General features: G+C 39.9%; 1 protein-coding gene across 3 annotated transcripts in view; it reads right to left on the reverse strand.

Annotated features, from left to right (window-relative positions):
• EPSTI1 (epithelial stromal interaction 1) overlaps positions 1–17,895 on the reverse strand; it is an 85,089-nt gene that overhangs the window by 29,666 nt on the left and 37,528 nt on the right. For all 3 annotated transcript variants that reach the window (XM_032315408.1, XM_032315407.1, XM_032315406.1), the window contains one exon: positions 6,293–6,386. In XM_032315408.1, the coding sequence (XP_032171299.1) occupies positions 6,293–6,386 (94 nt within the window). The remainder of the gene's footprint in view (positions 1–6,292; positions 6,387–17,895) is intronic.

The following is a 17,895-nucleotide window of genomic DNA, read 5'->3' on the forward strand; positions in this document are numbered from 1 at the left end:
ATTTAGAAGATAGTTAAGAAAATGTGTGAGATAACAGAAAACATAAATGTGTACACACACACACACACACACACACACATGCACACATACATCTCTGCCCCCATTCCTGGCACAGATATCAACAAAGGTTTTAACCTTTGTAACTTCCTAAGTGATAAGAGCATTAGGAGCATCTCTTGGGTTCATATTTCTTTGACTCCATCCCTTACACAGGGCTCCTAAACCCATATAAATTCCTAAGTGTTAAGAGCATTATAGCATCTTTTGTTCCAGTGAGGCTTGCTGGATGGACTACTGGATGGGAAATGGTCACTAGAAAGACCAAGCCATGATTAGACACTTGGAATTTCCAGACCTGTCCCCTCCAAACCTCCAGAAAGGGGAGAGGGGGTGAATATGGGGTTAATTATTGATCATGCCTATGTGACAAAGCCTTCACAAAATTCCAAAAATATGAGGGTTCTGGGAATTTCCAAGTAGATGAACACATCCACACTAGGAGGGTGACCATATCCCAACCCACAGGGACAAAAGCACCTGCAGCTCAGAATACTCCCAGACCTTACTCTGCATCTCTTCATCTGGCTGTTCATCTGTATCCTTCATCATATCCTTTAATAAACTGGTAAACGTATGTAAGTGTTTCCCTTAGTTCTGTGAGCCATTCTACAAAATTAAGGGAACCCAGGAAGAGGGCCATGGGAACCCGCAATTTGTAGCCATGCTGGACAGAAGTTATGTCCTACTACTTGCAGTTTGGCATCTGAAGGAGAGGGCAGTGTTGTGGGACTGAGCCCTTAACCTGTGGGAACCTCCAGGTAGATAGTGTCCGAACTGAGTTAAACTATAGGACCCCCGACTGTTGTCACAGAATTAGTTGGTATGAGGCAAGCCCCCACACATCTGTTGTCAGGTGTGTGTGTGTGTGTGGCAGTCATATGACAGGAAAAGAGACACTCAGGAGGGAAAGGACTGGGAATTTGTCTAACCCAATATGCCAAGGAGGAGAAAAAAAAAAAGTCAAGATAAATTAAAGGAGAAAAATATTTTTTTTTCCCACAAAGAAGAAAATAAATCCAGGAGGCCTAGGATTTCAATAATAAGAATTCCTTAAAGAAAATGAAGGGAAATGAATCAAAGAAATGACACAAGAAAATCTAGAAAACCTAGAACTAGAAATGAGTTTCCAGACTGAAAATGAATATAAATGACCCTCATACTAGGACACATCATTACAAAATTACAGAATACCGATTGGGGGTGGAGAAGGAGATATTAAAACATTTCCAGGAGAAGCAGGGTAGAGCCCTTATATATAAGGATTGAAATTCAAATAGCCTTGGATTTCTCAGGAACCAATACTCAAACGTAGAATAGCAATGCCTTCAGAATTCTGAAGGAAAATTATTTCTAATTTGGAATACTTACCAGAAAATTACAAGCTAAGTGTGAGGACTGAATAAAGATAGTTTCAGAAATGCAATGACCTGAGCATGCTTCTTCTCTTGGGAGGCCACTAAATAATATGCTCCATCAAAACAAAGAAATAAAACAGGAAAATAGAAAATAGGCGACCTAGAAATCAGGGGACCCAACATAGGAAAACAAATAAGAGCAATTCCCTGGATGACCTTAAAACAGCGAGCCTTATCCTAGCCTACATGTTAGAATTACCTGGAGAGCTTTAAACGCCCTGAAGCCCAGGCCATAATACAAGAGGATCTCTGAGGTTATGACCCAGGCATCAGTGAATTTTAAAGCCCCCCCAGGTGATTCCCATGTATAGATGAGGTTGAGGACCATTCTGTGAAAGGAAAGTCCCAGAACAACAGCTGTGTAGGAGGCCAAATGAACAACCGGTCCAGGTTAAGGCAGAAAAGTGCTGCAAAAGGGCTGGTTCCAGGAGGGAAAAAACCCGAAATTGACAGGTTATCTCACAGGAACAAAATGGAAAATTGTGTGGAAATTTGCATCAGAGACACTTGTTGGAACAGTCAAAAAATCTGAAGGAGGGCAGTCAGATGTTCAGAGGAAACTAAGCAAATGTTAAAAACACAATTTTTGAGAAGTCGTAAAAGAAAGAAGATGCAAAGTATACTAACTGGATTGGCAATGAGAAAAGAATTATGTAGCCATAGTAAGAGAAAGCATGAAATACTGAATTTTAGGAGAATGGAAGGGAAGGAATAAATTAACAAAATCTAAACTTAATTAGTCAAGCAATAGTAATCTATACATTACGAGATACATGAATCCAAATAACAAACAGCTAGGAGAGTGTGATAGAATGAATAATGGTGCCCCAAAGATGTTCACATCCCAATGCCTAGAAGCTGTGAATGTCACCTTATAGCAAAAGGGACTTTGCAGAAATGGAGGATTCTGAGATAGAAGAGGATCCTGGATGATCCGGGTGAGCCCAGTGTAATCACAAGGGTCCTTACAGGAGGAAGGCAAGAAAGTCAAAGGGAACTGACATAAGATGAAAGCAAAGAGTAGATGCAGCCACGTGCTGAGCAGCCAGAGTGTCGGTAGCCAAAGGGAAGCTAGAAGAAGCAAGGAACGGATTCCTTGAGCCTGCCTCGAGCCTCCAGGAGAAGCTAATTTAGCCCCTTCATACTCATTGCTGACTTCTGACGTCCAGATCTGTAATGGAATAAATCTGTGCTGCCTTAAGCCACTAAGTTTGCAGTCATTTATTACAACAGCAATGGGAAAAATTTTTTTTTGAGCCACAACTGACATTACATTATATTAGTTTCAGGTGTATAGCATAATGATTCAATGTTTGTGTATACTGCAAAATGATCACAGTAAGTCTAGTTAATATCTGTCACCATACATAGTTACAAAGTGTTTTCCTTATGACATGAACTTTTAAGATCTACTCTCTTAGCAACTTTCAAATACACAGCCCAGTGTTGTGAATTATATACAAGGAGTTTAAAATATTGGGAGTGGGCATGAGATGGAAAAGGTGGAAGGGACACATGTCGTTCTTTAAGTGTTGACTTTTTAAAAACATGTGGCACATGAATAAAAGTTTAACCAAACTGCACTAGGACTTCCAAGGAGCGGAAGTGAAAGGAAATGGCTGGAAAGACATGAGTTATGGAGCAGTGCCCCCAAACATTAATGTGTACACAAGCCACCACAGACTGTTAAAATGCAGCTTCCTATTCGGGTCTGGAGTGGGGCCTGAGATTCGTCAAGGCCTCTATAGGCTCCCAGGTAATGCCCATGCTCCTGGTCCATACCCCAGACTTGGAGTAGCAGAGACCTAGATTCTGTGCAGAGAAAGGTATCATGCAGGGAGGGAGGGGAGCAGAGGGCAGAAAAGGCTTTGTGTTTAAGCTAAAGAATTTTGACTTTATCTTTAATGATACAGGGAGCCACTGGGCAGTGGCTAAACAAAATGAGACTTTTTACATTATTATTCTCTATGGAGGAGGAGGCATGAGACAACCAAGTGGACTGGAAACCATTTCTCGTATAACCGGAAATATTCAATGTTAATGTTTAGGGAAGGCATGTTGATGCTGGGACTTCTGACTACACAAACACACACACACACAGTACAGAGAACTGTATCAATCCATGTGTAAGTAAACACTGCATCTGTTGTCTGAAGTTCTTTTGTGTATCAAAGGAATTTTCTTGTGTCTTGATGGAATTGTATAGTATTTATTAGATTCCCACCTGCCCATGGAAGATCCACATTTAAGGAAGTATGATAAGAATAATTTCCTCAGAAAAGTTGCATTAACTTGAAACCTTGCCGCTCATCACACCGCACATAAATGGGTACCACACAGTGCTCACATTCCATACACTGACCATAGGTGAGGCAAACTGCTGGTGTCTTCTCCCCATGTCACAAAAGTGCCCTGTGTATGTGCAGCTTTCCTAAAATGTTAGAAAAGGTTCTGCAGAGCGTTCTCAGAGGCATTCTATGCATATGGATTAAACAGAATGAGAAGAGTACAATATGGGTAAAAAAAAATCACTTAAAAATATATTGAACACCGGGGCTCCTGGGTGGCTCAGTGGGTTAAGCCTCTGCCTTTGGCTCAGGTCATGATCCCAGGGTCCCAGGATCAAGCCCCGCATCAGGCTCTCTGCTCAGCCAGGAGCCTGCTTCCCCCTCTCTCTCTGCCTGCCTCCCTGCCTACTTGTGATCTCTCTGTGTCAAATAAATAAAATAAAATCTTTAAAAAATATATATATATATATTGAACACCAACAAATTATTAATAGTTTGGTGTTGAAAGGGGAGCAGCTATTGAATGCAGCTCATAAAGAACCATCCCGGGGGCACCTGGGTGGCTCAGTGGGTTAAGCCGCTGCCTTCGGCTCAGGTCATGATCCCAGGGTCCCGGGATCGAGCCCCGCATCGGGCTCTCCGCTCAGCGGGGAGCCTGCTTCCCTCTCCCTCTCTCTCTCTCTGCCTACTTGTGATCTTTCTCTATCAAATAGATAAGTAAAATCTTTGAAAAAAAGAAAAAAAAAAAAAAAGAACCATCCTGGGTCCAATGCTGCCCTATATTGTCTATTAATAGCTCTGAGGATCGTGTGACTAAGGCACTAATCAATCTACAGAAAACACAGCTCTGGGAGAGGTGAGTCATGTTTTGGACAACAATATTAAAATTCAGGATGATCTTGTTAAATTGAAGAAACAAGCCAAAAAGCAATTGAGCAGGCACACACAGTTTTGCCAGGTGTTTCAAACCATAGGATTTGGGAAGCCCTCAAACAAAATCAAGACCATCCTGGCAGCCAAGTACCTACTTGATAAAGCTATCCAGTTCCTGATTTCCCTTCCCTCCCTAACAGCCACAGGGAATCTGGATAGACATCAAGGACTGTCCCTACACAGGATTTAACTCTACTACCTACAGCTACTCAAGTCTGTCCTCTATGGCCCTGCAGTGAGGGAAGGAATGACAGATGTGACAGGATTTGTGGCAAGTCTAGACTTGGAACACCATATTAGAAGTGGACCAAAAAAATAAGGAACATTTCAACTTTTGTAAGAGCATAATGACTTTTCCCAACAAGTGCCATAATGTGTTCTTGACATTTTAAAACATGATCACTAAAGGAGGATGGAGAAGATGAAGATCAGGTTTCTCTAACCTCTTATTTACGTACCCAAACCCTGGAAAAGTGAACACTCTAGAAAACTTAAATCCATCTTTTCTTTCAACTATAACCTCTTTCCAGAGGCATCCTTAATTACATTTACTTTCGTGTCCCCAGTTAGCTAGTCAATAACCAAGGCCCTGCCAACTTGACCTTATAAGTGGTTTTCTGACCTATGCTCTATTATCTCCATCCTCCCACCCACTGACCTACTTAATGTCTTCATTATTCCTCACCTGGACTAATACAGAGCCTCTTAGAGGCCTCTTTATTCCTTTAGAGCCATCCTTCACATGGTTACCAGTATGATTCTGCCAAAATACAAATCTGACCTTGAACCTTCCCTGAAAATTTTTAGTATCTTTAGCACTCAAAGAATGAGATCCAAGTTTTCCAAAGCATCATACAAATGTTTCACTGGGAGCACCACAGGATTCCCATGTGAGGCATTTCTGGATGGTCTTGATGTCTGGAGGATGCTACTAGCATTTTGTGCTCAGGGGTAAGGGATGCCACACATCCTGCAGTACCCAAGACACCCTAGAGAATGAACTACCCCCACCCAAACTGCCACCTGACTCCCCTCATGATTCCTGCATCCTTCTTCAGCCTTCTCTAGAAGAGTGAGCTACACAACTCTTATTCCCTAACACAAGCTGTGCATTTTCTTGCCATTATGCCTTAATTCTTGCTTTTATGTTCTACTTCCTGACACCCGGAATGACTCCTCATGTTACTGACTCATCCTTTAAGCTCTAACTTTCTGTTATATGCTCTTCACTCACCTGTCCACTTTATAACTATGGTTTTCTCCTTCACTTAACAAAAGTCCCTCCAGGCAGAGACTGTATGCACTTGGTAGACCCTATGTAAACATAAAAATCTGAAGGACAGAAAAAATAGATGGATGACTATGTGAGCTCAAAGGCTTTTCAGAGGCTGAAAGGTGCCCATAATGTAGATAACAAGTGCGGCATTGTTTTATAGTTTGAAGGAAGCAACAGTTGAAGTCAAAGTTTCAGATCAGGTCATCTGCCTTTAGTCCCAACAATCTATGATATAAGGATACTCTATGCCCTTAGTCCTCATTCACTAAATGCCTCTTTACAAAGTACCAGATGGCAACCCTGCATGGCATCCCACTTACCCAAGTTGAAGACTGTGGGTCATGAAGAGCAATTTGATGGGTACTTCTGTCTGGCAACTCTGCAGCCAGTCTGCTCAGGAACTCAGCAGTTTTGCTAGAAGAAACACAAATAGATATTAGTGCTTTCATGAAAATAGAAATATTATTTATTGTGCCTTTGGATACTAGTGTAGACTTTTATTGGGTGATGACTGAAAATCTCCTGAGTAGAACAAAAGGTGAGTTTGAGTACAAGGTAGTATAGAAAACCAAAACAAAATGCTATTGCAAGACCACATTATTGAACAACGTTAGTCTGAAAAAATATAAAATTAGGTTTGTGAAATATGAACCTATGATTTCATATTTTCTACTTCAAGTACCCTGACATGGAGATAAATGCTCTCTCAGATTCCACAGCGTGGAGTTCTAATTTCCCTTCTGAGCATTAAAGCTTGACCCTCAGACTTCACGAAAGAGCTGTGGTACAATGGGTCCCCTGTGACTCTCATTCCACACTGGTTTTACATGGCCCTTGATTCACTGTCTCCTCTCATTTCCCTCATGGCTTTGACTACTCTCAGGACACATAGTCCCTCCAATTCAGTAACTCTTTTTTTTTTTTTTTTTGAAGATTTTATTTATCTATTTGACAGACAGAGATCACAAGTAGGCAGAGAGGTGGGATGGGGGGAGGCAGGCTCCCTGTGGAGCAGAGAGCCCGATGCGGGGCTCGACCCCAGGACCCTGGGACCATGACCTGAGCCGAAAGCAGAGGCTTTAACCCACTGAGCCACCCAGGCGCCCCTCCAATTCAGTAACTCTTAACCATATATGGATCATGGACCAACTCCCTTTGGGATTCTGAAAGCAAGGATGAACGCTCTCTCTCCATACACACACATACACGTGCATGCATATGCGTGCATGCGCGCGCACACACACACACACACACACACACACACACCCTTCACATTGATTTGTACCTCCCGTGGAACTTAAGAAGTGCTGCTGGTCTAGCCTGCATTTCTGATATCTCTTTTTAGCTCAGAAAGATTGGCCTAGAAATATTATCATCAAAGTTCTTTGATTTTCCCCCCAAAATCCCAAACCATTGGAGGCACCTGGGTGGCTCGTCAGTTAAACATCTGACTCTTGCTTTTGGCTAAGGTCATGATCTCAAGGTCATGAGATGGAGCCCCAGGTCAGGCTCTACACTCATCGGGGAGTCTGCTTGAGATTCTCTCTCCATCTCTCTTTTCCCTCTCCTGCTCTCCTTTTTTCTCTCTCTCAAAAAATAAATAAATCTTGGGGCGCCTGGGTGGCTCAGTGGGTTGAAGCCTCTACCTTCGGCTCGGGTCATGGTCCTAGGGTCCTGGGATCGAGCCCCGCGTCGGGCTCTCTGCTCAGCTGGGGGCCTGCTTCCTCCCCCCTCTCTCTCTCTCTTCCTGCCTCTCTGCCTACTTGTGATCTTGGTCTGTCAAATAAATAAAATCTTTTAAATAAATAAATAAATCTTTAAAAAAAAGAAAAAACCCATCACCCCAATCTCTCCACTCCCCTATGTCGGGCAAAGCACACTAGAATTATTTCCTAGCCCTTACCTCAGTGACTTTCCCATGCTGCCTACCATTGATCTCTATTCCTTTGTCCTTTCCTATTGTAATTTATGGGATTTTTGCCACCATATTTCACATTCACATCCAGATACCTCATAGAAGCCTAATTTATATTACATCTGCCTTCCTCCTTCTCTCAGTTATCCCTCTTCTTCCCCCTAATATTTTAGTCCTACTGCTAAGATCCAGTTCATCAAGCCCTTAAGATGTGGTCATCAAAGGAAACACAACTGGTCTCGTAAAAACAAATGGCATCCAGTGGAAGGAAAAGTCAAAACAAGGAATTCAAAAGTAAACAGAAATGCCCACCTCACTTCAAATAATTACTTAGATAGAACATGGCATTTGAACAAGGTCAGAAGCTTAAGCTAGGAAAGGAAGAGCATAAAGTTAAGCGACATACATAACCCTGAGGAACATAAGGCTTCGGCAGTTGAGACAAACAGCCTCTCCATTTGTCTAGGATTGCTTATCTTGCCCAGAATAGACAAGGAGACTAATGAAGTCACAGAATCTGGAAGCTGCCCCACTGTCTCGGGGCTTTATGAAGTCATCAGTCAAAAGTGTTAAAAGAAGAGAGTTGCCAGAAGTTTGGATGAGATTTCTGAATATCCTTAGTTGAATTCAGACATAGGAAAAGCAGTAAAAAAGAAACACTGTGATAAACAACGAAGGAACTTCAGGCCAAGTTGACTGGCCGCCCTGCATTGTGTACTAATGGTTGCATCTTAACTGCTAGTGCCAAGTACTTAACTGCAGAGCCAATCACTAGCCATGGCCTCTCTGCCAATTATGACTGCCCCACTTATACCACAGGATTAAATCATAATGACAGGGCCACAGGACTGTCACAGGAATGCAAGTTGGGGTCTGTGCAGAATGCAGATTATTCCCAAAGATTAACTGTATAAACAAGCCAAGTTCCAAGCTACTTATTTCTCTACTATTAGTACCATGCCTACATATATAATTTAATTACCATATATTGGCCAAAACTAAATTGGGATCCTGGTAGGCAATTGTGATCATATTTAATAAAAATAAAATATACAACCTCCTTGAAGGCAAAAGTAGGAGAATCTCCTGGTGGGAAGTCTAACAAGACTAAGAACCCCAGACTGCAGCACTGAGTTACATTTCCCTTGGTGTTTCTTGCCCTTTGTCATTCGTGTGACTCTGCCACCTATCAAGGGGAATGACCCTCTTTTGCTTTATCACTCTAACCCAAGCATAAATAGATCACTCCTTTCATTTATTCTCTACAGAACTGATGAAAGGATTACCAATAACTCAGACTTGACTTAGAAGATTTTGTCCACTCATGTCCAACTTAAGATCTTCAAGGGTCGTTTCTGCTTGTTTTTAGGGTGATTCCTCTGGCTTATCTAAAAGGTATCTTCAGGATAACCTCACTTCAACATAACCCAGTTGCAGTAGAGAATGCTAAACGTCCAAACTCATGTTCTTCTCTTCTAGTCACACAACTTGAGTACATCTCCTGGTCTCCCTTGCAGTTAATTTTGGGCACAGGGTTGAGTCTTGACCAATAGAACATGAAAGGGCGTGATGCATACCCTTTCCAGGATTAACTAATTACAAACTTCTTACACATGCCCCTCCATACATTTCTCTCCTTCTGGCTGGCTGGAGTAAAGATAAATCCCAGCACAAACTTGAAAATTGTATGTAGAAGGCAGGAAAGCCTATATTGGCTCAGTGCCTGACTATATGAGTAAAGAGGGCCTCCACTCAAACTTGTTCACCCATGCCTTAAATGAGCAAGAAAAAAACCCCATATTACTCAATCTATATATATTTTAAAGTCTATTACATCCCCTAGAATACCCTTATAACACAACATAAAGAAATATATACAAGAGAATCATTTCTTAATTCAGGTGATTAACTCTAAAAGTATAAGTTAGTATAAGAGCTGAGGAAAAAGAGTGGGGAAAAAAAGATTTTGAAGGATTCAGCTAGGCAGCTTAGGTATTTCAGAACCTTAGTTGGGGGAGGAAAAGGTGGGAAAGGGGAAGAATCTATTCATCCTTGAGCTTTGTCTTCTTGTCAGTTCTAGAAGCTACTACCTAGGCCCAGAGTATATAAAAGTATGATAACCTTCCAGATGCTAGGGAGGGTGTCTTGCAAAACACATCCCTTTATAAATTGTTAATGGAAGGGAAAATCAGTGTTACCACTTCAGAAAGTAATTTGACAATACTTAGTAGAGTTGAGTATATGTGTCATGTCTAAATGCCTACTCTAGAGAAACTCTTATATAGGTATTTAAAGACACCTGAACAGCATCATTTGTAAAAGTCTCAGAGATAGAAGGAAGATAGATTGAGCCAGGTGTGGGATGGGGTGGAAGAGATGAGAATGGAAAGGAAAAGGGAAATGAACTTGATCTACATCAAGAATCAATATGGTTCAGTTCCAAAAAACAGCATCCAGTGGGGGAGAGGGGGAATTGTGAAAGTATGATACAGTGATCAAAATATCTGAAGAACGCAAAACAATATTCTGAATATATGAGTGGAGGGGGCTCTGTGTTTTCATATATATGTAATAAAATTGGAAAAATACACATGATGAGAAAAAGAAAAGCAGCTCAAAACATCTGGGAACTGTTCTAACACATCTACAACTCAATGTTATTACAAACTAATCTGACTAAACTATGTTGTTCTACTAATGGACAAAAATGGTCTCACAGAGCATCCATTTCACACAAGTATATCTCACAAATTACCAAATATCCCCCATCTTGACAAATGAATGGCAACTTCCTCACCAGTTACAGCTTTATACTCATCTAGGCTGTCCTTCCTATAGGTAAGATTTACCGAATCACCCATAGAATCATCCCCACGTGCTGACAACACATAACCCAGAGCAATCCCCTGCTTCTTTTTTTTTTTTTTAAGATTTGATTTATTTATTTGACAAACAGAGACACAGTAAGAGAGGGAACACAAGCAGCAGGAGTGGGAGAGGGAGAAGCATGCTTCCCGCTGAGCATGGAGACCGATATGGGGCTCGATCCCAAGACCCTGGGATCATGACCCGAGCCGAAGGCAGATCTTAATGACTGAGCCACCCAGGCGCCTCTATCCCCTGCTTCTTTAGACCCTTCCCAAAATTACCCAACCAAAACCTAAATCCTAATCAGTTATTCCTGGCAGCCTTACTGAGATATCCCACCATTTCTTATGTTGTGTGTTTTCTTTATCTGCAACAAGTAATAAACCCAGCATGTTCAACTACAGGTGTATCCCTGGTGGTCTTTGGCTGAAGGGTACTGACAAATGTTACATACCAGAACAGCTGTTAATGCTACCAGAATGATGGAGGGATGGGGGGGACAGTGAAAGGGTTCATCAGTGTCTATGCCATTTAAATTTCTTTTTAAAAACGAACCACATGGGACACCTGGGTAGCTCAGTGGGTTAAGCCTCTGCCTTTGGCTTGGGTCATGGTCTCAGGGTCCTGGGATTGAGCCCCTCATCAGCTCTCTGCTCAGCAGGGAGCCTGCTTCCCCACCCCCCATCCCCGCCTGCCTGTCTGCCTACTTGTGATCTCTGTCTGTCAAATACATAAATAAAATCTTTTTTAAAAAATGAACCACATGTAAGCAAAATCTTAGGTATGACTTTAGTGGTTGGTACCTATTCTCTGTGATTTTGAAATGTTTCTCAAAAAGAGAAAAAGCATACATACCATTGTGGTGCTTTTTGGGGAAAAGCTTTACACGTGCCATTCTAGGTTCCTCAGAACAATAATTTCCAAAGTGCCAATAGGAAGACCTGTGTGAGACTAGCATCGTGAGAATCACCTGTCTTGCTTCTTGGAACTTACTGGATGCAAGACTTGGACTTTCTAATTCAGCATGCCTGGAGCAGGATCTGAGTTTGTTTCTCAAAAGCACCCCTGGTGATCTTGAGAACTACTATAGCCATACAGATAGATATTTATATGCATAATTCTGTTAGGTCCATGAGATTCTGACTTAAGATTAAATCATGCTATAACACACATTTGAGAACAAAACCTCAGTGTGTCTTAGAAGCCATTCTATAGGAGTACTATCTAATAATACATTCTTCCTATCTTTCACAATAGTTTCACAAACCTGAACTTCCCCACCATGAGGTTTAGGTGAGCAAGTAATCATTGTTACATTCACATCGCCTGCATTTGTGCAGGCAACAGATATTTCTTTAGTCTCTGCTTTGTGCTTAGTAATATGGGTTATCAGATAAACTAAACAGATACTGTTTTGCCTGAGTCAGTTTCATGTAAGTGGGTACGAACAAAAAGCATTCATATAAGCATTCAGAGCTAAATCAGTGGGGAAATTTTTGAGAATAACAGGATATTAGAATAGTCCTAAAGAATCTCCCCCAGTTACAAAGGGAAAAAATAACTTTACAGTGGAGATTACCACAACCAAGTATTGAGAGTTAATATCACCAATAATGAGGACCTCAACAGCACGTACCCTCTGGTATGATGCTCTGAGGACACAGCATCACTTCTTAGTTTTCTGAAAATTAAAACCTCAATCTGATCATAAAAAAAAATTAGATAAACCCAAATTTGAGGTACATTCTACAAAGTATATAACCAATACTGACTGAAAGTGTCAGTGTCTTGAAATGTAAGGCAAAAATGAGGCACTGTCACAGATTGGAGGAAACTAAATAGTCATGATGGATAATTATATTATGTGATCCTGAATCAGATACTAAAATAGAAAAAGAACACTAGAGTGAAATTCTGATAAAGCCTGTAGTTTGTAGTGCTATATCAATGTTAATTTCCTAGTTTGATCATTGTACTATGGTTTTATAAGATATTAACATTAGGGGAAGCTAGAAGATCTTACTCAAAACGCTGTATTATTTTTGTAACTTTCTCTTCACTGAAAACTATTTCTTTTTAAAGATTTTATTTATTTATTTGACAGATAAAGATCACAAATAGGCAGAGAGGCAGGCAGAGAGAGAGAGAGGAGGAGGCAGGCTCCCTGCTGAGCAGAGAGCCTGACATGGGGCTCCATCCCAGGACCCTTTCCTTTACAAATGCCTTTAATTCTCTCCCTCCTCTTTCCCAAATAAAGTCAACCATCTGCTTTCTCTGCATGTGTACCAGAACAAGTGAATCAAACTTGAGGAAAAATAACATATCAGGTGTTTGGGGATGGTAGGCATGGAGGAGGATGGAAGAGCGGTGGGACAGATTGGCTTCACTTGAAATTCACAAACACTGACGTCACTCTAAACTGAGCCCACACCAGCTCCTGCCTGGACTCCAGCAGTGATGTTGTCTCTAGCTTCTCCATCTCTATTCTTGCCTCCTCACATCTATTCTGGACACAGCAAATGATAATCACCTCTTAAAAAGAATAAAAAAGCTTCTGAAGGTTTGACCCCAATAGCTTAAATAAAACCCAGACTGTATGCCATGATGTGCATGATCTGTCTGGTTCCTGCCATCTTGGCAACTTCAGGATCTGTTGTTCCCCATTTCAACCCCAATATACCTGCTTCCTTTCAGGTTATGGTATACACTGTGTGCTTTTCGCTCAGCCATGGGCCTTCTTCCCTGGTTTTCAGCAGAGCTCATTCTTTCTCATGCTTCCATCTTCGGTTCAAATGTCATTTTCTCAGAGATTCATGCCTTCCTGATCATGCTAAGGAGATTCTCCCCTCCCAGTCCCAGTATTCTTGATCACTTCACCACTATGTTCTGTCATAGGAATTATAGTCTGTTATCCTATATATTTCTTGGCGAGCTTGTTTATCATCTGAATTTCCACATTTGATCATGGGGCTTTATTTGTTTTATTCATAATACATACCTAGAACCTAGTAACCTAGTAACCTGGTATAGGGCTTTGCCAATTTTTCTAGAGTTGCTTATTCTTATTGAGTTGCTTTTCTTATTACTTTGTGGAGTTCTTTGTGAAGTTAATACTTTGTCCATTACTTTGAGGCAAATATTTTCTCCTAGACTCACTTGTAATGTTCTTCACTGTGTCTCCTACCATAAATATTTTCTGTAGTTAAATCTGTACTTTTCCTTATAGCTTTTGAGTTATGTGCTTGACTTAAAATTTCTAAGAACATTCTTCATTACATTCTAATTTTGTTGGTTCAATACAATTTGTCAAAAATTGTCTTTTTGACACTGATTTGAAAGAATACTTTTATCAATCGCTGAAGTCCTAAATTCTAAATGCCCATATATTCATGGGTCTACTTGTAAATTCTTTCATTGAGTAGATTTATTTATTACAATGCCAATAACACTTTATTACTACCATACTTTTTTATTACATATATGATACCTGGTACAATAAGCCTCTCCCAGGTCCCTTCAATTTTTCATTTTTAAGTTTATCTACTTTTTTAGTATTTTCTCTTTAAACTTGGTCTATCAAATTCCATAAAAGCCCTGTTCAGGAGAAATATTATCTTTATAAAATTGATTTTTTTCCTTTTATCATAAATGGTCTATATTTATTTTCATCTTCCTTTAGGTATTTCATTTATATAGGGTCTATTTATTAGACTTCTAACTACCTGTTTTACAGTGTAGATGATTATTTTAAGTGGGGCTTTTCTTTCAATCATATTTTATAATGAGCATTTGATTGTGTATAAGAAGACAAATACTGGGGCACCTGGGTGGCTCAGTGGGTAAAGCTGCTACCTTCAGCTCAGGTTGTGATCTCAGGATCCTGGGATCGAGCCCCACATTGGACTCTCTCCTCAGCGGGGAGCCTGCTTCCCCCTCTCTCTCTCTGCCTGCCTCTCTGCCTACTTGTGATCTCTGTCTGTCAAATAGATAAATAAAATCTTAAAAAAAAAAAAAAGACAAATACTTGCCTATTGGCTTTAGAGCCATTCGTTTTAGTTGAACTATTTGTACCAGTTCTAGTAATTTTTTAGTTGATCCGTCTGGGATGTTTTAGACAATCAGAGACACTTACCCCTTTCTAAAGAGCCAACATTTAGGCTCTTTATTTCTTTGTTAGAAATAGAAAAGGTCTCTAGTTGCAGGTCAGTAATAAACAAGGACTCTCATCATCCTGTTCCAGACTTCACTAGGGGAAGCTGGCTTTCTTCCTAGAATTTCAAACGAAATCTAACAACTTCTTTGAAGGTTTAGTAGAACTCACTGGAAAAAACCCAGCTGGGTCTAGGGTCTTTTGTAGGTCAAAGTCAAACTACCTTTTCCCTTCCATTTATAGTTTTTATTCTATTCAGGCTTTAAGCCTAGTTGTACACATTTGCCCAGGAAAGACTTTTTTTCACCCAGATTTCCTCATTTAACAATTAGAAGTAGGACATAGTATTTTGCTCTTCCAGAATTTTGGTTATACTTCCTTTCTTGTCCTTGTAGTTCTTTTTTTTTTTTTTCTTTTAAAATCAGACAAGTTCAAAATTTGTATGAAGTTTTTTCAGAATTTTAAAAACTTTAGTGTTTGGGTTAATTTAATAAATTAACCCAACCCAGATGATAAATTCCTCCTCTACCTTATTAAAAATCTTTTTCCATATTATCCTTCCATCTCTTCTATCACTTTGTATTTATTTATTTTATGGTTATAATACTATCTTAATAAAATGCTTTGGATTTTTTTACTTCGATTTTTACTAAGAGCTTTTAAAACTACATTTTTTAAATAATTTTGTTGCCACATTCTATAGGTTTTAACACAGGATACTTTAGAAATTGTATTCCTTTATCCCTAAGTAATTTATAATTTCAGTTTGGGTTTCAATTTGTAGGTCATTTAGATAAATGATAAGAAAAAAAGTTAAAGCTTCTTATTGCTTAATTTCTAACTTCATTAGATTTTTCTTAGGAATGGTGCTTTCTAGGATTTGGGAGTATTTGGGGGGCCTGAGAAACTTTGAAACCTTAGTCATAGCCAGTTGTAGTTACAAATGTCAGTATTTGTAAAGAATATGTTTTGCTTTGTTTTGTTTTGTTTCAAGTAGGCTACAGTGTGGAGCCCAACATGGGGCTTGAACTCATTACTCTGAGATCAATACCTGAGCTGAAATCAAGAGTCAGACACTTAACTAACTGAGCCACCCAGGCACCCCAAGAATATATATTTTCATAAACTATATACAGCACTTTATAACTGTCTATATAATCATACTGAGCCACTGTTATTCAAATCTTCTATTCCTTTATTTTCAACTCTTGTTTTGCAGCATCTCTTGTGGTAGCATATAGCCAGAGTTTCATCTTTTTATGCAATCCAAGAGCACTTCTTTTAACAAGGAGATTTGGCCTATATACCTTTTCTGTGATTGCTGACTTATTTATAAAACTTCTGCTCTCTTTTCTGCCTTCTGTCATAATGATCAAATTTTCATTGTATTTCATTGTTGTATTTTTTCTCCTAATGTTTTTATGTTATATAGCCTATATATCCTGTTATATATCCCATAATCCAGTTATATATCCTATATCCTATCCTATTTGTACATCTAATTAAACACATAAAACACGTATTACTTAGTCTTCCATCAATATGTAGAATTCATAAACCTTTCCTCATGCAAAGAAAAAAAATACTTACGTTACTTCCTGTCCCCATCTCTTCCTTGTGCCTTTTCTAGCACTAACATCCTCTTGATATTAATTTGATCATGCTGATTCTTAATTAAAAAAGATAACAATCCATCATATTCTTGACTATAAATGTCACTATCTTCTTTGTTCACAATTATTCTGATATCTTCTCTCTTCCTTTTTCTTGGATTCATTATTTGTTTGACAGGAGTTGGTTTTGTGGTAATTTTTTTTCAGGAATTATCTTAGAACTCAAAGGAAAGTGATAAAGTTGGCTCTGCAGCTAGCTTGTCTCCAAGGTTGAAGTGGGGCACATATGCCCCCAGGTACAGTATAATTTCCAGAAGCACTTCCTGGGCCCCACAGCCTTAGTAAATCTCTTATGTCAAAAAAAAGTTCTTAGGCTCTATTCTGGGAACAAAGGCCAGAATCAGCTGGTCCCTCTCTTCTTCCTGTGCTGTCTTTATTTCAGTTCCATTAGACTCTGTCTAGTTTCTCCCTCCAAGCACAATACTAGATGTCTTATATGGTTATATTGATTAATCTTCTTTTTGATTTAGCAACTTTTACTAGTCCCACCCCATGCTCTTCCTGAGGAAATAGAGGCTAAAGGAGTTAAATAATGCTCAAGCTAGTGAGCAGGTGGGTTATAGTTTGAGCCCAAGTAGTCTCACCCCAAATCTGCCCTCACAAGAAGAAAACCTTTGAGAGTACCAGCTTTCAATGACAAGATAATTTAGTGAAACTAGTTTATAAATAAGACAATAGTCAACTTTCATCTTTTACCAAGCATTAATTACATATTGAGAAGGCTAGAAGCTGTCCCTGACATCCAGGAGCTGGCATGGCACTCAGAGTTAGGCCTTGGTATTCTCCTTTTGGAAGCAGCTTCACGTAGTATCAACATCTAAAAAGGTCATTCTGGGGTGGCTGGGTGGCTCAGTGGGTTGAGCCGCTGCCTTCGGCTCAGGTCATGATCTCAGGGTCCTGGGATCGAGTCCCGCATCGGGCTCTCTGCTCAGCAGGGAGCCTGCTTCCTCCTCTCTCTCTCTCTGCCTGCCTCTCTGCCTACTTGTGATCTCTCTCTGTCAAATAAATAAATAAAATCTTTTTAAATAAATAAATAAATAAAAAGGTCATTCTGCGACTGTGATGGATCCTGACCAAAAGAAGAGTACTCCTTAATATGTCTGAGCAGACACAAGAACCTCCTCTAAACTAAGGTGACCAGATACCCCCAATTCCTAGCAAATTTGTGTGACTGCCACTTCTTTATTACTTACCATTACAATTAATTGCTCAGGTCTTGCTCCTTTTAGGTAACATTAAGATACCTGCCTCCTGATAACATTGAACCCAGAACAGAGCCCTACTTCTTCAAAGCCTCATCCTGTCACCTGATACAGA

This window comes from Mustela erminea, chromosome 15 (assembly GCF_009829155.1).
Source record: "Mustela erminea isolate mMusErm1 chromosome 15, mMusErm1.Pri, whole genome shotgun sequence".
Taxonomy (NCBI): Eukaryota; Metazoa; Chordata; class Mammalia; order Carnivora; family Mustelidae; genus Mustela; species Mustela erminea.